We start from the raw sequence: 25,820 nt of genomic DNA, 5'->3' as shown, positions 1-25,820 counted from the left end.
GAGAAGGAGCTTAAAAATGGGATCTGAGGGAATTCTCTGGTGGTCAAGTGGTTACGACTTGGCACTTTCACTGCCAGGGACCTGAGTTTGATCCTTGGTTGGGGAACTAAGATCCCAGAAGCTGTGTGGTGTAGCAAAAAAAAAGAGCCCGAAATATGAAAGACAGCAAAATAAACCTAAAATACTTTTGATCAATGACTGGTTCCATATTCATATACTATCTTAGAGAGCTAGTAACTCAACAAATATTGCAATACTTTTTTCAACAGTCTATTGAAAGCCTACAATCCACATAAAAATATTTTTTGCTATGTTAGATTGTTACAATTAATGCTTACATTATTTTAATAAGAGAGAACTGAGTAATACAGTTAAAATGCCAAGAGTTACAGGTATTATTCTACATTCTAATTTGAACTGCTTATATGATATATTAATCATTCAAAAAAATGAATAAGGGTATACTTACTATGTACCAATAGTTAATATACCTAAACTTCTATGATCAAATGTTAACTAATATAAAAGATAAGATATTCAGAAACTTAAAGAGCTATGCCTACTTCACTCCTCCATTGTTCTTTCACACAGGTTCTATCAGTGAAAAAGTCATTGGATATTACACACTTATAGGGCAGGCTTTATAACTGAAGAGCTGTGGTTTAGGGGCTAAGGTATAAGGTAACAGAAAAAGGAAAAATTCTCTGCAATCTTGACATTTTAGCACATATCATACCATATAATCCATGGCATAGTTTTCCTAAATGGAAAGATAAAGAAATAAGAATTGATTCATCTGCTTTGAAAGATTTTTCACAAAATGATTTCACTACAGGAAGTATAGTTTGACTTCTGTCATCTGAAAAACAAGAATAAAACACAGTTTAGATCCAGTTGCCCACACTGCAAATGTGCAAATTACTGTATACACACAAAGTTCAGAAAGAAAAATTACTATGTTAGTCTCAGAGTAACAGAAAATATCTGACAGCAATTATGATGGAGGTATGATATAAAGAGGAAGTGAGAAGTGAGTGGAAATCATCAAGAACTTTAGTCCAGTTAAAGAGTTTGTGGGCTCCCCTTGTGGTTCAGTGGTAAAGAACCCTCCTGCCAATGCAGGAGTTGCGGGTTTGATCCCCGGGTGGGAAAGATCCCCTGGAGAAGGTAATGGCAGCCCACTCCAGTATCCTTGCTTAGTGTTAGCATTCTTATAGCCATGTAGACTATACCACTCTGCATTTTATCATTTTATTTTTGATATATTTTAAAAGTTCGTTCATATTACATTCTGTATAATGAATGTCTTCATTTTTACTTCTTACGTGACTCTTTTTAAGAAACTTCTTTGAGTTTTTGCTTCTTTGATTCTTTGACTGTTTGCTTACTCAAAAGTTTCTGATATTAACAATATTTCAGTTTTGATTTCAAGTACTCCCTGAATTTCCCACAGTTCTCTTAAACTTTCAGAAAAGAATTACTTCTTTATTAGGGTCAAACCAGTCAATCCTAAAGGAAATCAACCCTGAATATTCATTGGAAGGGCTGATGCTGAAGCTCCAATACTTTGGCCATTTTATGCAAACAGCTGACTCAATGGAAAAGACCCTGATGCTGGGAAAGATTAAAGGCAAGAGAAGATGGTGGCACCAAAAGATGAGATGGTTAGATAGCATCACCGACTCAAAGAATGAATTTGAACAAACTTCGGGAGATAGTGAAGGACAGAGGAGACTGGTATGCTGCCGTCCATGGCATCGCAAAGAGTCAGACATGACTTGGAGACTGAACAACAACAAAATTAAGAGTGTGAAAACACTAAGTAAAATTTTGTAACAGGATTATTGGTATTATTATTACCGCTATTATTATCATTACATTTCAGCACCATATCTATTATTTTTACTAATAACATTCATCCAACATTTACTGAATTTCTTAGAGAACTAACATTAACAGAAATAGAAAAGTGAATGATAAATGGTTTCTGAACTTACGAAATTCAGACCAGCAAAGGAATCAAGCCCCCAAAATATCATAACACAATGTGATCATTATTTAAATAGTTAGTATAAGGCTGCTGCTAAGTCACTTCAGTCGTGTCTGACTCTGTGTGACCCCAGAGACGGCAACCCACCAGGCTCCCCCGTCCCTGGGATTCTCCAGGCAAGAACACTGGAGTGGGTTGCCATTTTGTCTGCAACTATTTTTGCAAATATTCTAGGTTTTGTAGTTTATCTGTCACAAGTACTCAACTCTATCACTTTGGCACAAAATAGCTAGAGACAACATAGAAACAGATGAGCGTGGCTGCACTCCAATAAGCTCTATTTACAAAATGGGTAGCAGTGGGATTTGACCCACAGGCCATAGTTTGCCAACCCCTGGTATAAAGGGATTTAGAAGTCGTCAGCAAGGACACTGGATCTGAACTGGGCACTGAAGGAGAAGCAACTGGCTAGGAGGAAAATGGAAGGAAGAGTGAAAAAAGAGAACATGGAAAGCCTCGAGGTGGAAAGAATTTGATATGCCAAGAAAATGGCGAGTGGGGTTAGAGCACCAGAGCCAAGAGAAGCAGGAAAGAACGGCAGGAAATACAGCCAGGAACACATGTTAAGACAGATCTGTGACAGCCGAGTGTGCGGCAGGAAAGGTCCCAGATCAGAGATGATCTCTGGCTCTAGCTTGGATGCCTAGGGGCGCCCCATTATTAGGACACGGACAGTCGTTCATTCGCTTCTCAGGTACTGCTGTTTTTAGTCCTCTGGTGCACCACATGGCTTAAATTATTATTCTGTAACATCCACACAACATAGTTGTCCACATTGCAATAATTTTTAACAGATTCTCCTAACTCAGTTAAAACACTGTTAATCCTACAATTACACAATAGTGTTTTGCACCTGAGTACTTGACATCTGTCCTTTCAAATTACACCCTACCAAAATAGTCAATTTGCACAGATAAAACTAATGTCCAACATTCATTAAGAATCTAGTCACACACAAGAGCAACTAATCATCTCGCTGACTTGATCTGCGTAACACAAAGAAACACCTCCTTACCGATTCCCACCCAAATACCCCACCCAGACTTCTCTTCTTGCGACCAAGAGATTTCTAGCATTAAAATATAAAATAGAGGAAACTAATATTGATATTGCTTCAGTCAAGATCTGTCTTATGGTCAGTTAGTTGAGCAAGTTAAAAGCTAACCCACCAACACAAATTCTTATTAGCTCTCCACACTAGTCAGTTACATGCTGATGAGAGGAGAGAGAGAGGTAGGGAATATACAACACCACCAGGTGCCAGGAGGGGAAAAGTGGCAGCGGAGAAAGCACTCAAAGAGGAGGGACCACAGCAAGAGAGAGGGGAAGGGACGCCTCCCTCGCATCAGGAAGACTGACTATACTGCAGCCAGCTTCCTCCTCTACTAGTGACACGGAACAGGAAAACAAAATGCTTTCAGAAGCAAAGCTATGGAGACTCACCTGTATCAAATATGTCGAGCAGATTAACCAAAGTTTCAAAGGCTGCCAGCCGCACACTGCTGCCTTCATCCCTAGAAAGTTCTATTAATTCAGGGAGCACCACACTTTTGGTAAGTTCTGTCCTGCACAATAAGCAACAGAAGAAAACAAATCAAATCAATAAATTTTTGGTAAGAACGTGATTAAGGATCAGTTGCTGAGCTGCATGCTGCATAAAATAGGAAAAATTATGAGGATATGACTCCTGCTCTCTGGAGGCTTGCAGTCTGGCTAGAAAAGAATGACAGTTTAAATATAAGAAATATCCATGGTAATTGCATCATTACTTTTACAGCTTACAGTAGCTGCTCAATATATACTCACTAAGTGAATGTATTTCTGTGACAACTAACATGGTTGAACAATGAGGCTGAATACATGTGTATTAACCACTTGTATTTCTTCTTTATGAAGCATAATATTGATTTTCTTTGCTCATTTGCTGTTTCATAAAAGTTCAATGGAAATAAGGCATCATTGTGGACCTACATGTATGATGCAAACATTTTCCCTCTTCATTAGGTCCTCTCAGCATACTGGATTTTAGGTGAGGAATTTTTTCAGGAAGGAGATGCAAGGCGTATACTGCCCAAACTAGTAGATTTATGAGATTATCATTCTCTTGTCTCACAGCCAGAAGTATACGGAATAGAAGCTGAAGGACAGCCCCATCCTATTACCTTTGTAGGAGTCCATATTTACCAGTTTAGATGCTGGTAATTACAATCTAACCCTGTCATGATGTCAAAAGGGGGTAAAATATAGGAACAAAAAGGTGAATGAAATAAGCAAGCTTCACTTTTATCTCTCTTAATACAAACACATCAGAAGGTACTTACCATGATCACTTTTAAAGATCATAAAAAGCTTAGTTCTTCAAATAAATGCCTGTTTTCATGGAATACAGAACAGGATACACATGTCTGACAATCCAGAAACAAAAATGTGACAAGAAATTGAAAGCATACTTACCCAATGCCCTGAGCTATATTTTCTAATTGCCGACACATGCAAGATCGAACTTCATATTCTACATCTTGACAGAGTGATTTTACCAAGGGAAGTATTTCTCTTTTAATGCTGAGAGAGAAAAGAAAGAAACATGCAAATAAGTATTTTAGAGTAATTAATATTTTCAAGAAATTATCCTTAAAATCTTAGCTTAATAACAACATACTTTAATATAGAGCTTTATAGTTTACAAACCAGTCAATCCTAAAGGAAATCAACTCTGAATATTCACTGGAAGGACTGATACTAAAGCTGAAGCTTCAGTACTTTGGCCACCTGATGCAAAGAGAAAAAGACCCTGATGCTAGGAAAGACTGAGAACAAGAGGAAAAGAGGGCAACAGAGGATGAGATGGTTGGATGGCATCATTGACTCAATGGATATGAGTTTGAGCAAACTCCAGAAACTGAAGGACAGGGAAGCCTGGCATGCTACAGTGCACGGGCTCGCAGAGTCAGACATGACTGAGCGACTGAACAACACCAGTTTACAATGTATATTTATATGTGTGATTACATTTGCATGTTAACAGCTACTTTAATGATGACAGAATCTTTTAAAAATAAGGGTTAATTTGGAATTGGCAGCTAAAACATCTTAGCTAGATAAAAGGCTATGGCCAAGTGGACTATCTGATTCTAGCAGCTATCAACCAAAATATTCTTCAATTTTATATCTTACTCTTGCGTCATAATTACATAACATTCCATTCTTTCCACTTGGTATTTATCATCTATGCAGAAAGCGAATAAATTATAAACAATCTCCATTAAATCTCAAAGTAAGATAAATTATTCAACATAATAATTCATAGCAATAATGGAAAAGAGCAGAAATCTATCTTTACATCATATTTATCAATTTTTAAAGATTATAAGATAATATCACACTATCCTCAAAACTACACTAGGTACATGATGGAAATGACTAATATGGGAAATAAGAAAATAGTTACCCTTACTGATTTTGAGAAGCCAAATCAAGAAGAAATGCATCTGAACAGTAGATTTCAGAGATTTCTATATGCTATAAATTTGAATCAGTTAAGCTGTATACAGTATGGAGTAGTACAAATATAATTATTAAACATATAGTCATTAAACATTTTAAATCAATTTAGTAGACAAAAAATTATGTACAAATACTCACGCAAGGGCATCAAATTTGTTGGCCAATTTTCCTAAAATTTTACAACTAACTAAACGAGACTGGACTGTTTGGGAAAGTTGTGCCTTGGAAACGAGTGGATTCAAAATCTAAAGAGAAAAGATTTAGAGAACAAATTTACAAAACTTTATATATTCCTGACATTAATGTCAGCTATTTTCTTCAAAGAACATTTTAATATCCTAAATATTTTCTACAGAACCTCAGTTAGATTTTGAGGTCCATGGCTGTTCATCACCTGGATCACTACACTTTCTGGATTATTAAGAATGATGATAAATCATGCAATCAAAAATAATCAGGCACACAAAAAACTGAATTAAGGCTTATGGTGAATTCTCTAATGATCTGTATGTACATACAGGGGTAAAACGTTCATTTTTCAAAAGAAAAAAGTGGTTAATTATTAGATACTGTGAAATTTGTTTTTGTTCCATATAGATTAATTTTTATATTTGTCCTCATGGGAAATAGATGGGGAAACAGTGGAAACAGTGTCAGACTTTATTTTTGGGGGCGCCAAAATCACAGCAGATGGTGACTGCAGCCATGAAATTAAAAGACGCTTACTCCTTGGAAGGAAAGTTATGACCAACCTAGATAGCATATTCAAAAGCAGAGACATTACTTTGCCAACAAAGGTCCGTCTAGTCAAGGCTATAGTTTTTCCAGTGGTCATGTATGGATGTGAGAGTTGGACCGTGAAGAAGGCTGAGTGCCGAAGAATTGATGCTTTTGAACTGTGGTGTTGGAGAAGACTCTTGAGAGTCCTTTGGACTGCAAGGAGATCCAACCAGTCCATTCTGAAGAAGATCAGCCCTGGGATTTCTTTGGAAGGAATGATGCTAAAGCTGAAACTCCAGTACTTGGGCCACTTCATGCGAAGAGTTGACTCATTGGAAAAGACTCTGATGCTGGGAGGGATTGGGGGCAGGAGGAGAAGGGGACGACAAAGGGTGAGATGGTTGGATGGCATCACCGACTCGATGGACGTGAGTCTGAGTGAACTCCGGGAGTTGGTGATGGACAGGGAGGGCTTGCATGCTGCAATTCATGGGGTCGCAAAGAGTCGGACACGACTGAGAGACTGAACTGAACTGAACTGAAACAAAACATTGTAACTTCAAGGACTTCCCTGGTGTCCCAGTGGTTAAGACTCTGTGCTCCTAATGCAGGGGGCCAGAGTCAGGGAATTAGATCCCACATGCCACAACCAAAACCCAGCAAAGCCAAATAAATATATAAACTTAAATGCTATTGCTGATGAAAGTCCAGGCAAACATGCATTTTCTCATATTACTAGCCGAAAGTTTTAAGAATATTAATGCCTTCTAACCTAATAATTCCATTTTGGGGGAAGTTACAGTTAAGGAAATTGTCCGAAAAACAGGAAAAGCTCTATGGAAATGTTCACTATTGCCTTACTGGGATAATAAAACACTGAAAACAGGCTTAAGTATTTCATAAATAAGTAAAGTATTTGTAGCTACTACCAAATGAGTGATATGAGAAAATAATAAAGAAAATAATGCAAAATGAAAAAACATATGTAAATTTAATATGATCACTAACATGTCAAACAGCACCATATACAGGGAAAAAATTCTGAAATGAAAATACATCAGAATGCTAAAAGTAGCAAAGTACAGAATCATGATTTTTCTTCCTTCTATATTCTCTACTACTCAAGTTTTCTATAATGAATATGTGCTGCTTTCAGAGTAGGAAATAACTCTATTCTTTTTGAAATACCATTTTTATCAAAAAACAAAAACCTTTTTACCTCATGCCTTAGGGTATCTTTGGGCAATACTTCTATCACAGACAGAAGAGTCTCCAGCCATGCATTGCTGACACCTGAATGATAAAGACAAAACATAAGTTAACTATCTCACAAATTCAGTTTCAACTTAGCCATTAATATTTACAACAAACTTTAATTATAAAATAGCAATAATTAAATTATCTTTATTGCTACCATAAGAAGTTTCTCTGCTTTTCTGTCTTAGCCAATATCTGGAAAACATTGATATTTAAAAAAATAATATCAAGGGGTTATCTTTAACCCAAAGTGTACTTTTTTCTTATACTATAATTAAATGTAAGTGTTGTATAAGAAGCAAATCTAAGAAGAAAGCATAAACTATGGGTCTTCAGGCTTCAAACGGCACTGAATTTTTTGGATTGGTCCAAAATGAGCCATCATGAATTTTAGTCACACCACTGACCAACTCTTAGGGAGAACAGCCTCACTCAATTGCGGTCATCAGACTACCATGACTCAAAGATCACAGCCACATATGAGCAACAATTAGTACACGTAGGATGAAGCATGCCAGGCCCCTGACCTGCATCCCTGTGCTCCAGGTGCAGTAGGATGACTTGGAGGAAGGAGTGGGCATAGGTATGAACTGACACCGATTCGTCCTGCAGGATGGTCAAAAATGACACTGCAGCCGTTAACTGCATTTCCACCCCTGCAACATGCAGGGCTTCCTGTATAATCAGAAAGAGTTTGCTATTACAGAGATAAGAGATCAGAAGTTATAATTTTTTTAAAATCCAAGGTCATAGAAACCAAACAGTCATATTCTACAAAATAACTATATATGACCTTTAAGGATAGGTACTTCTTCTTAATACTTTATTTAAGAAAACTATATTAATCTGCTCCTGATTGTTTAACTCATTAGACCACATAAAGTTTTAAATGTCTTAGATAATTTATAGCACTCCATTGTTTTACTGCATAAAAATCATTAAAAGTACATACACCTTTAGATAATAGAATTGGCATTTTAACAGATCTCAGTTTCTGTTTTCCTATTTGTATTGTACAGTTTGCCACCCCACCGAAAACAATAATGCCAAAACTTAGACAACTGCATGTGTTTTTATTACTTGTATTTCTGCTTCAAAAAATAAATATTATGCATTTTACTATAAAAAAGGAATACACTTATGATTGTGAAAATGTATTTTCCCCTTTAAACAAGTGACAAGAACACAAATTACTATGAAGTAAACTGTTTTAAAAAAGGAATTTTGCTTAATATAAGAATGTTTTTAAAAATTAGTTATATTCATAACCATCTCCATTCACCTTTTAAAGTCAAAGTCTACATTAGAATAGTTTAACAAATCAAAGAGTAAAACAAAAGAAAACCTATCTTTCATATAAACTTCACCAAGGTCTCACCTGTATTTCTCTAGAAGACTATGTAAGTGTGCATAACATAAATATAGTCAAAAGCATTACTTTGTTTAATCAATTACGGTAACTACTGGAATTTTCCCTGTATGCCTATTTTTATAACTAAAAAACTTGGTAGAACAAGATGTGGAACTCGCATCCATAAAACAAAGTTTCATATCTGCGATGTTAGGAAAATTAGTCTTTCTGCATTATTTCCTAATATATAAAACATAGATATGGCTTCATCTTCTTAAAGATTTGACTTAAATCATTTACATAGAAGTTTTATGACTTACCAACTTGTGCAAACTGAGCATTTACATAATGACCAGTGTATATCCGACTGTCTCCTCTACAGCACCCTTGGATATCTGGTAAGAGTCTCATCACCTGAACCCATCTCTCCCCAAAACCTGTTCCTCCTCCTATCTTCTCCAACTCAGTAAACAATACAGGATAACTCTGTCCTTCCAACTTTCAACCCTAAAACTCTGGAGTCATCCTTAACTCCTCTTAGTTGCTTACTTCCCATAATCAAATGAGCAGTCAATCCTGCCCCAAATCTGACCATCAATCACCTTTATCACTACCATGCTGGTCCAAGCCACCATCATCTCCAGCCTGAATTACTTCAATAACCTGCTAATCAGTGTCTGATTCTATCACTGCCTCTCTATTATCCATTCTTTACAGCAGCCAGAGAGATTCTTCTAAAGTCAGATCATGTCACTTTTCCACTCAAAACTCTCCAGTGGTTTTCCAACCCACTCAGAGGAAAAGTCAAAACCTTTTCAATGATTTACAAAGATCTGCCTCCCAATTTCCTCTTTTCCCAGATTTCCACACAGTCGGCTCTCTGAACTCCCTCAAGCCTCTACTCTCATCGCCTTTTCAGTGAGCCATTCCCTGATGATCCTATTTTAAACCGAAAGCCACCCCTCCGTCCCAGCCCTCACCATGACCCAACTGGGTTGATCATCACCATTATCCAACATATAATACAGTCATTTGTTTACAGTCTATCTCCCACATCTAGAATACAAGCATCATGACTACTGAATTTTTTTGTCTGATTTTGTCTGATTCACTACTGTATCCCCAACTCCTACGGCACACAGCAGGCATTCAGTGAGTAATTGCTGGATGACTGAATATCTCTTACCCTTTCACCTAAACTTCCTGCTCTTGTGGCTCTCTCCCTTCACACACTTTGTCCACATCTCCTAAAAGGTGGCTTCAAGAGATTTTGAAGTGAGTCCTAAAGATTAGGGGTTGGGAGAATTAGATATAAGGCAAAGCAAAAATGGATCATATAGAAATGCATTCTCAATTCTCTATCATGTCAGTATGGAGATGTTCCTGCCATTTTTCCTACCCCAATGTCTCTGTAACCGTGATTTAGACCATGTACCCAGAGTCCTTAATTCAGCATGGTGAGACCACTGCCAGGCATCAGACTAGGAGATAACACATGTCATTCTACAGCATGGAAAGACACAGAGCTGTCAAGCATCTTGCTCAAGGCCAGCATGCTTGTCATAGGCAACTCTAAGACTTAAGCTTTGTTGGCCTAATGCCAAAGCCAAGGATTGAATTCTTTCACACAGACTCTGCACTCCTCGTCACCATTTACTAAGGCATGGCTTACATCAACCCTGAGTCTGTAGGTGGTAGTGTCAGAGACTTGGCAGATGCCTACATGGTGGGGTTCATTCCCAGAAAACTGATCACATATTAGGGTAGCTGATTTCTGTTGCATTTTGTTTTAAACTTTTGTACCACACACACACATGTCATTTCACGAGCTTTTTTCAATTATGTATCTTAAGAGTTCCAGGCTGAAAAGAAAAAGAGAAGCAATGATAAGGTGTAAAGCAGAGCAGCAACTGGTCTCTGAAATAACCCTCCCACATCCCCCTCTCATACTGTTTCCCAAAAAAGCCTTTTGCTCCAAACTAAGAATTCTGGATTTGGAAAACACTTCTAGAAGATTTGATGTGGCCAGGATACATGACTTACAGGTTTCAGAAGGCACAGCTTTTATTTAGAAACAGAAAGCACTTTGCAAAGAAATATTTAAATAAATTGTGAGGGCCACAGTGTGCATTCCAGTTCACATGAGTCTGCTGTTTTAAGTTCCAAGAGATGTGATTCTGCCCCTCTTAAAGTCATTAAGGTCCTGGGTTTTGGACGTGTGCGAACTTTATGCAAAGGAGGAACAGGAGGAGTTCTCCAACTTCACATCTTCTTACTGTATTACTTAGTCTTGACTCCCGCAGCAACATATGCCCCAACTATTTTGCATTTAATTTTCGAAAAATCCTCAAGTCTTATCAGGATTTGGGTTTTTCTCTTGTTGTGCTGACTTCAACATCTGGGACTGTCCACTGTTAAGAAACCAGCACAGACTAAGAGACTTCATCAATGCTAAAATTCAATTGATTTCTAAACATATTTTTCTGAAACATAATACAATAAGAACGTGATACTTACCAGTTCCTGTTTCTCCTCCACAGAGTCACACCCTCTGGACAAACATAGTGAGATCCATACTCTCTGGGTAAATAAGTGTGCATCCTCATGGACCTTGGAAGACACTGAAAAGTAAATTCCTCTATTGCTTAAGTGCATGCCTTAATGCCAGTTACTGTTCCTCTTACATACTATCGTGGGGCTGGCATTCCAACTCAAATTCCTCAAAAATGAAATAAGACATTTTATAAATGAGTGAATGGTACACTTTCAAATTTAAAAAAACAAGTCCCACTCAAGGAAGGAAAATGTACTAGACACTTCTGTGTTTCAATTCAGTCTTTAGTTAGCATGAATGCTGCAAGAAAGCATTTTGTAGACAACGTAATACAGTCCTTGCAGAGAAGGAAACTGCTGCCTCCAATAAACCTACATCATATGCATCCAGAAGACCTTTCTCTTTACAGTACACAACACAGAGAAGGATAAGTAAATCACTGGCTTATTCCAAAAGAGCAAATATTTGGGGTCCACATATTTGGAAACTAAACTTTTAAAATAAAACTGATAAACATATCTACTGTAAAGACTGCTGTTAAAGGTAAAGGAATCCTAAAATTACAAAGTATCTTTGTATATTTTTAGAGATAACATCACTGATTATTTTGAAATTAAATAATAGGGAGTTAAATATGAAAATACTAACCTGGGGCAGATATTAAAATACTAATCTAGTATTTATATTTTATATTAAAATATTAACCTATGACATATAAAATATCTGGGGTTCTGAGAGTCACAGTATGGGAATTTTTAGTACCTAACAGTACTAGTGAACAACTCTTTTTACTATATAATTATACTATTTATAAAAGACTTTAGAACTGATTTAAATATGAATAATTGGAACGCCAACCCTGAAATATCTTTAACAATTTAACTACAGTATCTCATTCACTCCCTGATCACTCACTGCCATGTTCCACACTTACATGAAGGATGGGGAGAACTAGTTGAGAATATCAAAAATCAAATTCTGAGAAGGGAAAATAAAGAGGAGGCGGCAGACAGGAATAAAAAGGGTGTGTTTTACCCTCTTTTAATCTGTTTCAGTGATCAACAAGGTTCATGAGGAGGTACACATAAAAATATCAGAATATCTCTTTCCAAAAAAGGAAACAGCTGTACCAATAGAAACTATCACTAGATGACTGCAAGCATGCAATGAAGTATCCAGCTATGCATAATCACCAGGACACCCAAAAAAATCAGTGCATTTCAAGACCACGGTTCTGAAACTGAACTTTGAGCTGGAACAACTCTGTCATTTTTCACACATAATAAATCAGACTCATCAGAAATTTCATGATTTACACTCGAACTGTAAATAAAAATTTTAAACACTGCAAAAAAAGGATGTGCCCATTTCAAAGAAATAACTAATGGACACAAGAGCTATAAATAACCATTTCAAATGTTCCACTTTATTAAACATTTTTTTGAAAAAAGAAATTATAAACGGTTTACAGGGGGAGATGGCACTGGAAAGTCTGACACATTTCTATAGCAAGTAATGCCTTCTTTTCTCTCTAGTCAGTCACTTTCCCCTTCTATCCTAATCTCTAAGCCAATGAAAGTCTAATTTTGATAGTATAATTTTAATTTCAGTCACAGCTATTTATTAAGCTGCTGTTGCTATTTAATTGCTCAGTGGTGTTTGACTCTTTGCAACCCCATGGATGGCAGCCCACCAGGCTCCTCTGTCCATGGGATTTCCCAGGCAAGAATACTGGAATGGGTTGCCATTTCCTTTTCCAGGAGATCTTCCCAACCCAGGGATCAAACCTGCATTTCCCGCTAAGCAGGAGGATTCTTTACCACTGAGCCACCAGGAAAATCCTATTTATTAAGTACCAACATCACATGAAGTATTCTGAGAAACTGGAGAAAAGTCAAAGACATGTTTTCCTACCTTTGAGGGGCTGCTATTGATGATATACATTCCAATATTGAAACATATCCATTTAGTTACAGCCAAGGAGCTGAAGACATAGCACAGGGCAGGGCCAGCAATGCATCTGGTCATCCTCTAAGTACGCACTCTCATTCGATTCTTTCTGCTGAAATTCCCTATATGTCCACACACATCACTGTGAGGAAGTGGGTGGTTCCCTGTTCCCCAGTAAGAATCAACAAACAGTCACACCTGCATCACCAAAGGAGGTTCTCTCCAGCCTCCTACCCTGCCCAACGGGGTGTGTGGCAAAGAGCCCACAAGTGAGTGCCAAGTTCCCTTGTGTCTGGAGCTCTGAGCTATTCCAAATGGATAGCGATCTTTAAAAACTTTTTAACAGTTTAGCTGATTTTTCCTAACAATTTTATCTGGTGGCCAGTTCTTCCTCTGAAACTCTTGTCAAAAGTCAGCATCCTTGTGTCCCATTGCTCTTCAGAGAGCTCTTCTGAATAGTTCACTTGTTTCTTTGTGACCACTTCCGATGGGCTTGAGAAAAGTTATGATCATGTGAATTTTGTGAACACAAGCCATCATTGTTAGAACAGGAATGATGCTTTCCTGCACATAAGTAGAAGTGGATGGGACTGTTTTGTTTCTGAGCCCTGAATATGCCTTACTCTCTTACAAGCTTAACCGTACATTTAAAAGAATGCTTGTCAGACCTCATCTAGAGTGTCAAGATGTTCTGATATGAGAACATTTTCTAGGCTATCTACCTCAACACACTACCAAAAGGCTAGTAAATCCATACAGTTTTAAATCAAACAAAGACCTTTATTATGGTATAATATGTGAATATCTTCTTAGTTTTATAATTTTGCAAGGATTGTAGATCAACATATCCATAAATTATCCTTTGTATCATCCAAATGCCTAAAGTCAGAAACCATATTCAAGTAGTAATGGTGGTCCCATTATCACAGAAATGAAAGATTTTCTAATTAAGAGATTCAGAAGTTCCAGCTCATTTTTACTGTAGGCAGGATAAAAATAACAAATGATTGAATGACTAAGAAATTCAAGTGAGAACACTGGTCTCCACTAGAATTTATCATACTGAAAGGCAGTATTTTTAGATCTATTAAGAATACTAGCTTGTGTAATTTTTATATATGCCCGGAAAACAACTATATTTACAGTCAATGTTTTCACTGAATTTACTACTATCATCAAAGAATTAATGATGTTACTCTATTTTGTCTTTATGGATATACATAAAAAGATATAACACAGATATTATTTTCAGAATGGTGGTCAGTGTACTTTTATTTTTAAGCTATAAACCAGAGAAGAGTCATTTTATACCATCTGTCTATGCTCTCTCTAAATCCTTTGGTTAATGCTACTTCTTTTTTTTTCTTAGTGAACTGGAAGAATAAGTTACACAATTTTATGCTTCCTTTCCTGTAAAAATTCCTCATAAGATCAATTCTGACCTTCATAAATTTTCTCCATCAATCTGACATTACAGGAATAACTTTACTTTCTTCTTCACCTTACTTCACATCAGAGTGTCCTTAAATGCTTAGCCTGTCAGTAGAGACCTACTCTACTGTGGGCTTTTTATGATCTGCAGGGAGTCTGGAACATCATGTTCTGCTTATTATGTAGAACTGTGTTGCCTTTACAAAACCCTTCTTTTTTCAAGAACTTAACTTTTAACTTTTCTCAGAAAACATCATGGGCAGTGAGGAAGACAGGTACTTTTATTTTTGAAGTACAAACCAAAGGAAAAGGCAATTTGTATCATCTCTGTGCTCTTTAACTCTTTTAGTTAAGACGATTTCTTTTTTTCTTGGTGTATTGTAAGAATAAATTATATAATTGCATGCTTAAACAAAACATGATAGTCGAACAGAATTTTTTCAGCCTAGATTTTCTCAACTGTCAAACAAGAATAAATATATGGCATGGAATTGTTAAGAAGTTTAAGAGGATGTATCTAAACTGCTGAGCACAAGGCCTGGCCCACGGGGCAGGTTCTTCACTTTATTATCTTGGTTATCCACATCTCTGTACCACTTGAAACAGAACTTAAAGAGTAGGTAAAGCTTTCAGTAACAAACATATTTATTTACATAGTAAAGGTTGTCTATAAAAATTTTTTAATAAAATTTTTTAAATCTACTTTTATTCAGTAGATATAAAATACTCAAATAATCACATTGGGAGAAACTTACGAGAAAAGTAGAAGTGATAAACCTTTTCAGAATCAAAAGATGGGGGCACCACATATACTGATCTTAAATAATCAAGTTTCATATGATTAAGTCTACTTTATCTCTTCCCTAATATGTATCTTTCTCCCACTCTTCCCCGCAAAAAAGGTCTCCCTAGAAACATAAGTCGGCACCGTATCACTCCACTGATAGACTGTTTATACTTCTCATCCAAGAATGCCATTAGTGGTTCAGGCCAATGTGTCATTGATCTTTCAGGTAGACACTTACTGTCTCAGAATATTAAGCTCAATCAATGCTTGTTTTAAAATTATTTTTGAGTGCCTATTTTTGCCAAGTACTTTTCTACATTCTGGGGACAGAGTGATAAATCAGACTGACAAGACTTCTGTTCTGACGGAAGAAACAGAAAAGAATGGTAGGTGAGGTAGAAAGCTAGTCAGGGTCATTTTAGAGAACTGAAGGAGTTTTATTCTATCTGAAATGAGAAGTTACTTGTATTACTTTCCTCTATGTGCATGCTCAATTGCTCAGTTGTGTCCAACTCCTTGCAACCCCATGGACTATAGGCTGCCAGGCTCCTCTGTCCATGGGATTGTCCAGGCAAGAATACTGGGCTGCCGTTTCCTACTCCAAGGAACTGTCCCGACCCAGGGATCGAATCCACGTCTTCTGCATCTCCTACAATTGGCAGGTGGATTATTTACCACTGAGCCACTTTCCTGTGGTTGGTATGATAAATTAGCACAAACTGAAAGGCTTAGAACAACAGAAATGTATTCTCTCACCGTTCTGGAGGCCATTAGTCCTAATGAGTATCACTCAGTCAAAATCAAATTGTTGGCAAGGCCACACTCCCCACTAGGCAGGATCAGGTACTTGCCTCTTCCAGCTTCTAGTAGTTGTTGGCCTTCTTTGGCTGGTGGCCACATCACTGCAGTCCCTGCCTCTGTCTTCATGCTGCTTCCTCCTCCAGGTTTGGGTCAAACCTCCCTCTGCATTCCTCTTTTAAGGATGCATGTGCTGGCATTTAGGGCCCACCCCGATAATCCAGGATAATCTCCTTCAGTCAAGATCCTTACCCACATCTATAAAAGCTCTTTTTCTAAAGAAAGTGACATGTATAGTTCCGGGATGTGGTAGGAACTGTTCTGCCTACCACACCACTTCAGTAGTTTTCATTCAAGAAGAAAAGATATGATTGATCTCTCTGAAAGATCTTTAAAAGATCTCCCTGAAGAAAAAAAATTAACTATGTGAGATGATGGATGTATTAATTCATTTGATAGGGGTGAGTATTTCACAATGTATAATATATATTAAATCATCACATTGTATACTTTGAATATACACAGTTTTCTTTGTCAAAGTTTATTTGTTCCTAAATAAATAAATAAATGTATTAATTTGTTCCTAAATATATAAATAAATGAAAGATCCCTCTGGCCGAATGGGCTCCAGAGAGCAAAAGGAGCAACAGGTCCAGTGAAGAGGCTACTACAGTAATCAGAGGAGAGATGACTAAGGCTTAGGAACTAAAATGACATATTACATATTTATTGACATCATGATTAGCTAATGAGGCAGTGGTACAGCAGTTAAGAGGAAGAACCTGTGTGTCAGACTCATTCAAACCTCATCACACCACTTGCTAGTTTTGTGACTTTGGGAAAGTTAACTGACTTAAGTTGTGACCCATATAGAACTGCCATGGGCATTCAGAGAGATAAAAAATCAACAAAGAGCTGTAAAATGTTTGACAGAGTGTTTCACCCATCTTAAGACCTCAACAAATGCTAGCTATTTCTATCTGTTCCTGACATTGCGCATCTTCTAATAGATGGTTTTATGCCATATCTTTTGGTTCCCAAAGTAAGTGAAAAAACAATAACAGGATCCAATAACTCAACAAGCAGAGACTTTTTTTGCACTTGATTTATAAAGAAGGCACTGATATCACATGGTTAATGATATCACTATTTTAAATTTTATAAAGGACCACAGTATTTTAGAAATGTATGCTGGTGAAACAAATTCTTTCACTTTCAGACAACCAGAAGTTCAAGTCAAATCTTAATATCCAATATTAACTCAACGTAATATGTCATAGGAAGAATTCAAACTTAATCAACAAAGACCACAGAAAAAGCCTTTCTTTTTCAAAAGATATCCTAGGATTAAAAATAGATACAGTAATTACAGCAGACCCTGAACAACATGGTTTAGGGGTGCCAATCCTCCACTTAGTGGGAAATCCAAATAAAACTTTACAGTGGACCCTCCCTGTTTCCCAGATTTGGTAACCACATATTCAACTGAAACCTGATCGTGAAGGGCTGCGGTACATATTTACTGAAAAAGTTCAAGTAAAGATGGGCCCAAGCAGATCAAACCTATGCTGTTGAAAGGTCAACTGTACATTCAGACATGTCTCATATCTAGAATTAGAGAATTTGAATGGAGGTCAAAATGTTTCCTTTCTGGACTCTTACTTAAATTAACCTTGAGATGAGTGATCTAATTGCACTGATCTAATTGCACTATCATTCATCGTCCACTATGGATAGAATTTAGAAAGCAAATTGTAGAATACTACGATGAGTTCAATTCTAATCCTGCCTCTCTTTCTGCCATTTTATTTTTAACCTCAAATTCCTTCGTCTCTAAACCAGTGAAAACAGCAACCTGTTTTAAAAGCCATTTTTAAGTTAATACATTATTATAAAGATGAAATGCACATGCTATACAACAAAACAAAAACAGAATTAAAAATATTTTGTTTGGTGAAAATTTATAATACATAAGGCCAGAAAAATCTTCATCACTTTATCTGATGTTCTTCAAGGTAAAGATAAGGTACAGTGTGAGTTCTAAAAAGCTGCTTATACTACTGCTATAAATGTGAAAAGAATCTGGAGAACGATTAACTTCTTACACAAAATATTTATTATTCATGTCTTTAAATTCTCGAAAAGTGAATCAATCATAGAAGATTAGCATTAGTAAGTATTCAAATTATTTTTCCCTATTGATGCAATAAACTATCAACCAAGACACTCAAAACCAGCAGAAACAATCCAGAAATCTGGAAGTCATTCCTCCATTTCCCACCTCGGGTCCATCATTAAGTTCATTCTATCTCAATAAATACATCTCAGATATATCCACCATTCTCTGTCATCCTAATTCGCTCTTCTGCTCCAAGCCAGCTTCACATACTACAAGGACTAGAGCTGCAACTTCCTCCCACTCCAATCTACTCTCCACACAATTAGCAAAATGATCACTGCAAAATGTCAACGGGATAAACCCTTCTCAAAGTCCTGCCCAGCTTCAAGTCTTCAAGGCCTTCTACTGTTCGAAGAAAGAATGACTCTTGCACGCTCTGTCACTGACCATCTCTCTAACCTCTTCAAGTCACGACCTACCCTTACCCACTGGACTCCACCACACTTACGACCTCTTTGAAATCCCCCAACTCCTTCTGCTCTCTTTGCCTGGACCACTTGTTCTCATCTCCTCAAATGGCTGTTCCTCCTATCCCATCCCTTCAGCGTTCAATTCCTCAGAGATGCTTCTTTGACCTCCCAATGTTCAGTTAGTGCCCTCACACTCCCAACTTCCCCACTTCCCCCTCCCCCACTTTACTCTGTTTTTCATGCTCACCCACTTGTTTAATGTCTATTTCCCGCCCCCCTAAAAAACTTCCTTGAGGGTAAGTTCTTGTTTTGTTCACCTCTGTCTTCTCAGAGCTTAGAATAGTGTGAGGTATTCAGTAAATATTTACGAAGCCATTATTACTAAATGCTCACTTTGAGACACAAGATTGCTTTTTTATAAAATTAGCTAAGAGAGTATGGCCATGCAAAAGTGAATAAAGCAGCTCTGTGTGATTTTTGTCATACTTGTATCACCTGGAAGTCACCACTCAGAGAAGCAAGGCAGAATTAAAGAAGGTGTTATGCGTACCAATAAATCTTAATATTGAACATTATGATTTTAAATGATTTGCTCATAAACATAGGTTTTATTATTTGAGGTGCGGTTGCTTAAATGTTCAGCTGCCTACATTTTACATTAAACCCTCTATTAAAGTCCGTATTATTGCCCCCATTAAAAAGTCTTTCCCATTTGCTTAATTCATCAGCATTTTTACATAAAGTCAGAACCACACATTAAATAATCCCCTATGCTTGTTCTTTCATTGTTTTCCATAGTTTCTATGTCTTCCTGATACAGAATCTAATCAGGGACTGTTTTCTACATTTTATAGTAAAGGGTAAGATAGATGAGCACCCTAAATAAATGGCTGCTTGTTGATTAACGAAATGAATGAAATCATTCAGCAATAAAGATTTTCTTAGTATAATATTGTCATTAGTTTATATTTTCCTTATATGCATTTATTCAGTTAATCTTCTGTATTATGAATTAAACTTAATATTTCTTTAAAAGGTTACTAAAATCTTGTCCTCTATAACTCAGTTATATAGTTTCAGCAGAAACATTTGACTCTTTGTATAAATACTCTCTATGTAATATTCTGTATATATTTCCATGAAATTAAAACTTTTTTTAGACGTTAGTATTTAATTAACTTTAGTGTGAACTCTTCGGCAAACACTTTTTTTCAAAATAATTCAGAGACCTCTAAAGCTCACCACTATCTGTCCTTCACCTTTCATTCTTGCTTTATGAAACTTTTAACTTGCAGCATGTTCTCTTGGACCAGATTCAGCCTGCTCAATGCAGAGTGTACAGTGTACTCAATATTTTGAGCTATAAATCTAATTTGCTTATGCATAATAACTCCTTAGTCAAGAGGATCTACACCTGTTCCCTTCTACAAGTGTTTAACTGGTATTCCCAGGTGACATACTAACAAGCTTAGGTCAGTTAATATCACTTTAGTTGAATGAAAAATTAAACCTAAATTGTATAGACTTAATTCCACTGAAATTACAGAATGAGCTGAGAAAAACAGACACGAAAAAGCTTCCTTTGTTTTTGAATCACATACACTACTAAAAAAAAGCAATTTCTCCATTCACCTCTATAATGTGTTTTTATATATATATATATATATATATATATATATATATATATATATATACACACACACACATACACACACACACACACACCCACATATATACACAAAATACATCCATACTGCCTGCATAGAAATCTGGGCATCTTATAAAAATAACATGTTATATCCCTGATCTTCATCACTGGAAGCATGCTGTATATGCCTAAAAATAAAACCCAAGGGCACATAACAACAGTATTTTAAACACATATAAATTAATTAAAAAAAATCTTTTTTAAGTTAATCCAAACAGAAAGCCAAAGCAAAGTCTATAAAACTCACTATTCGCAAACAGAACCCCCAGTACTATGTAACCTCCTTGACCTCATTAGTAGGTAAGCTCCCTGAGGACCCAAAAGGCATTATCTGTTGTGTTCATTCAAGTTCTATTACAGAACACTTTGCATATGGTACAAATAAATAATAAATAGTATGCATCAGATATTTAATATTATATATTAATAATCAATATTAAATAAAGAAAAGAAAGTTCTAGTAGATCAAACATTTTATTAGTAGCAGGAAAACTAATCTGAAGGAATTTAGAAAGGAATTAAATATAAAACTAAAACTGCAGTGGCCATAATCCAATCTTTATTTGATGATTCTTGAGCAGTCACCAAAAGGTGACTATTAAGACTATCAGTTAAATCGTATTATCAATGTTCTAGAAATACTATTAATAATATGTTTATGTCAACAGAATACCAAAAAAGATTGCTATGATTTTACAAGACTAAGATTTTTTTTGAGCTACTGAAAACATAATGTTTCTACTGAGAAAATGATTACAGAAAACTCTGTAGTTTAAGATCTAGATTTCTCCATTTCCATCAGCTAAGTTCTCTAAATATTTTCAAAATAATTCAAAATATTTATAATACTTCCTCCACTCAGTGGTTAGGTACAAAAGATCAGCCATCCAAAGCTCTGAAATTTTCTCCTGGCAATGACAACGTACTACTGGGAAAACATGATGAATTCAAATCTTATTTCACAGCAACTTACTCTAACTTTTGGCAAGACTCTCCGAAGTGTCTCAGCAGGGTTCTGTCGCATCAGAAATGGAAGATTCGCAACCACGCTTGTTCCCTGGATATCCTGACCAGCACTTACAAAGAAAACACAAATTTAAGATTTGTAACTATAAATTTGTGATTATAATTTACATTGTAAAAGGCAGGGATTAACTTGAAAACAACTGCTTTTAATAATGAACACCAAACTTCTGACAATTTTAAACTTTAAATGTATCAATTAGATATAAAAATTAAGCCAGAGATGAAATTTCATTAGGTAAATCTTACAACAAATACATGGAGATATTAATTATGTTTATGCTAAAACATGATTATCTACACGTCTTATTGAAAAAATATTGAGACCATTATTAAATACTTACTTTAAAATTCGACCTCATTTTCCCCTATGACCTGCCAGTTTGCTATACTTTATAAAAATAGATCATTACAGTAAAATACTAATAATCATAACAACAGCAGGGACAGCAACAAAATTAGCTATAGCAGAATCATACAACTTTCTTCTAGTACAATGAAACAATCTGTTGCACTCCACTGACTCCGAGTTGCCAGAAACTTAATAATATATATACTCTATATTTTTAAAAGTCAGTAGGGTGTATTTATATGGTACCTTTTTGATACAGCATTCATTAGGTCACTAAGGTGTTACCAAAACAATCTGTAATACTCTAGCCGCCTAAATACTTCAAATTCTTCTCAAGAACCATTTTCATGTAAAAACTTACTTGTTTTTAAAACATAAGCTAAGCAACATAAGTTGTGCAAGTAACTTGAAATATAGCTATAACACATGTCATTAAATGTGGTGTCACCTCAGAAAGAAATTCCACCTATCCTTAACTGATACTAATTTGAATGTTAATTACTGATGCCATAATATTTAAGTAAAAATGATTTTAGTTAACTCTCCAAATGGAATTATTTGTTAGTACACGTATATAAGGCCTTAACAAGGGGACTTCCCCGGTGGTCCAAAGGTTAAGACTCCGTGCTTCAACCGCAGAGGTCATGAGCTCAGCCCCTGGTTGGGGAACTAAGATCTCATATACCAAGTGGCACAGCCGAAAAAAAGACCTTAATATGGCTTTTTTAAAGAGTGTTTTCAAGTATTATTCTATTTGCTTCAGTGCTTTGTAAATTCTGCTAATAAGCAGCATATTCTGACTAAATGAAGCTGCCCTTCTGTGGAAAAAAAAGTCTTTTCCCTGCTGCAGTATCTCTGTTTAGTCGCTTAGTCACGTCTGACTCTTTGCGACCCCAGAGACTGTAGCCTGCCAGGCTCCTCTGTCCATAGGATTTTTCAGGCAAGAATACTGGAGTGGGTTGCCATTTTCTCCTCCAGGGGATCTTCCCAATCTAGGGATCGAACACGCATCTCCAGTGTCTCATGCACTGCGGGCAGACGCTTTTCCACTGAGCCACTGTTACAGTATGGTAGGCTGCAAAATATAGGTCAGTACAATCTTTCCACTATTCTCATCACTCTCTAAGTGAATGCTTTAAGAGACAAAATTCAAGAAGGAAAGAGAAGGGAAGGAAAAAGGAGAGCCATGCCAGGGTGAGGAGAAGATCAAAAACGGGAAAATAAAATTGCACATAAAAGTACTACTTGCAGCTGGTTGAATGGTACATATGTGTGTGTGCTCAGTCACTCAGTCGTGTCTGATTCTTTGCAACCCCATGGACTCTAGCCTGTCAGGCTCCTCAGTCCATGGAATTTCCCAGCCAAGAATACTGGGGTGGGCTGCCATTTCCTACTCCAGGGGATCTTCCCAACCCAGGGATCAAACTCTTGTCTGCTGTGTATCCTGAACTGGTTCAGTTCAGTTTAGTCGCTCAGTCGTGTCCAGCTCTTTGCGACACCATGAACCGCAGCACACCAGGCCTACCTGTCCATCATCAACTCCTGGAGTTTACCCAAACTCATGTCCATTGAGTCAGTGATGCTATCCAACCATCTCATCCTCTGTTGTCCCCTTCTCCTCCTGCCCTCAATCTTTCCCAGCATCAGGGTCTTTTCAAATGAGTCAGCTCTTCGCATCAGGTGGCCAAAGTATTAGAGCTTCAACATCAGTCCTTCCAATGAACACCCAGGACTGATCTCCTTTACGATGGACTGTGGATCTCCTTGCAGTCCAAGGGACTCTCAAGAGTCTTCTCCAACACCACAGTTCAAAAGCATCAATTATTCTGTGCTCAGCTTTCTTTATAGTCCAACTCTCAAATCCATACATGACTACTGGAAAAACCATAGCCTTGACTAGATGGACCTTTGTTGACAAAGTAATGTCTCTGCTTTTTAATATGCTGTCTATGTTGGTCATAACTTTCCTTCCAATGAGTAGTTCAGTTCAGTTCAGTCGCTCAGTCGTGTCCAACTCTTTGCGACCCCATGAACCGCAACACGCCAGGCCTCCCTGTCCATCACCAACTCCTGGAGTCCAGTGAGTAAGCATCTTTGATTTCATGACTGCAATCACCATCTGCAGTGATTTTGGAGCCCCAAAAAGTAAAGCCTGACACTGTTTCCACTGTTTCCCCATCTATTTCCCATGAAGTGATGGGACCAGATGCCATGATCTTCGTTTTCTGAATGTTGAGCTTTAAGCCAACTTTTTCACTCTCCTCTTTCACTTTCATAAAGAGGCTCTTTAGTTCTTCTTCACTTTCTGCTATAAGGGTGTCATCTGCATATCTGAGGTTATTGATATTTCTCCTGGCAATCTTGATTCCAACTTCTGCTTCTTCTAGCCCAGCTTTTCTCATGATGTACTCTGCATATAAGTTAAATAAGTAGGGTGACAATATACAGCCTTGAACTGGTAGGCGAATTGTTTACCACTGAGCCACCTGGGAAGCCCAGGTTGAAGAGTGCCCTCCCCCATAAAATATATCTACTCCATAATCCTGGAAACTGTGAATGTTATCTTAATTTGAAAAGGGATCTTGAGATAAAGAGCTGGTCATGGATTATCCAGTAGACTATAAACCAAATAACAAGTGTCCTTAAAAGAGACATTCAGAGAAGATAGAATAGGAGGCAATCTGGCCACAAAGCAGAGACTGGAGTGATGTTGCCACAAGCCAGAGAGTGCTGACAACCACCAGAAGCTGGAATAGACAAGTAACAGATTCTTCCCCAGAGCCCCTCTGACACCTTGATTTTGACTCAGTGGCTACTGATTTCAGACTCAGTTGCTATTTTTAGCAACTACTAGTTGCTAAAAAGAGACTTAGCAGTAGCAGCAGCAGCAGTTGCTTAAAAAGTACTTGCTACCTTTGGCATCCAGAACTCTCAGAGAATACATTTCTGTTATTTTAAGCCATCCAGTTTGTGATGATTTACTACAACACCATGAGAAACAAATAGACCACTAAAGAACTAAAAGAGGAGAGAAATACCTGAAAAAGGAATGTTTCATCTGACAATGCCTGGGCCAAAGCAGAAGTTTAGCAAAAGTCTCTTAAAAGGATGGATGAATGGATAACTCATTGCATGAACTGATGTCACGAATATTTAATATGAACATTCAGTAAATTTTATTTACTTACTTTGCAGTTAGGAAAATATATGATCACTAATACCTCATAGATAGGAAGGCAAAATATTTCATGGAAATAAAAGCAGGAAAAAAATTAAATGGTAGATTTAAGACCCTAAATAAATAGTTACATTAAAGGTAAATTATCTAACTATACCAATTAAAAGACAGGGATTGGCAGAGTGGATTAAAGGACCTGACTCAACTAAATGCAGCCATAAGAAACTAATTTCAAATATAACAATATCAGCAAGTTGAAAGTAAAGGACAGAAAATGATATAACACAGAAATATAAACCAAATTAAAGCAGTGGTGGCCAAATTAAGATCAGATAAAGTCAAGACCCTTGTAAAGAAAATCACCAGAGGTAGACAGGGACATTGATGATAAAATGATAAAAGAGGAAATCTACCAAGAAGACATAGCAGTTCTAAATGTGTATACATCAAATATAATTGCAAAATAATTTGAAACAAAAACTACAGTACTGAAAAGAGAAGTTGTCTAGACAAATACACAGGTAGATGGAGACTTTCATACTCCTCTCCCAACAACTGATGGAACTAA

At 36.8% G+C, this 25,820-nt stretch overlaps 2 protein-coding genes across 8 annotated transcripts in view; one reads left to right on the top strand and one right to left on the bottom strand.

Annotated features, from left to right (window-relative positions):
• The window catches only part of DDX24 (DEAD-box helicase 24), a 326,942-nt gene that overhangs the window by 120,484 nt on the left and 180,638 nt on the right, over positions 1–25,820 (top strand). The gene's annotated exons all lie outside the window — the stretch shown is intronic.
• Positions 1–25,820, bottom strand: part of PPP4R4 (protein phosphatase 4 regulatory subunit 4) — a 101,169-nt gene that overhangs the window by 39,046 nt on the left and 36,303 nt on the right. For 5 of the 6 annotated variants that reach the window (XM_055556554.1, XM_055556552.1, XM_055556555.1 and 2 more), the window contains 7 exons: positions 21,673–21,775; positions 8,059–8,206; positions 7,494–7,567; positions 5,693–5,799; positions 4,505–4,612; positions 3,494–3,615; positions 737–859 (listed from right to left, as the gene is read on the bottom strand). In XM_055556554.1, coding sequence (XP_055412529.1) covers positions 737–859; positions 3,494–3,615; positions 4,505–4,612; positions 5,693–5,799; positions 7,494–7,567; positions 8,059–8,206; positions 21,673–21,775 — 785 coding nt within the window. Of the gene's footprint in view, positions 1–736; positions 860–3,493; positions 3,616–4,504; positions 4,613–5,692; positions 5,800–7,493; positions 7,568–8,058; positions 8,207–10,921; positions 11,294–11,399; positions 11,504–21,672; positions 21,776–25,820 lie in introns of those variants that run through there. The other variant, XM_055556557.1, reaches the window with a different exon arrangement.

The sequence above is a fragment of the Bubalus kerabau genome, chromosome 19 (assembly GCF_029407905.1).
Source record: "Bubalus kerabau isolate K-KA32 ecotype Philippines breed swamp buffalo chromosome 19, PCC_UOA_SB_1v2, whole genome shotgun sequence".
Classification (NCBI taxonomy): Eukaryota; Metazoa; Chordata; class Mammalia; order Artiodactyla; family Bovidae; genus Bubalus; species Bubalus kerabau.
The sequence above is the reverse complement of the archived record's forward strand: the minus strand, read 5'-3'. Positions and strand labels throughout refer to the sequence as shown.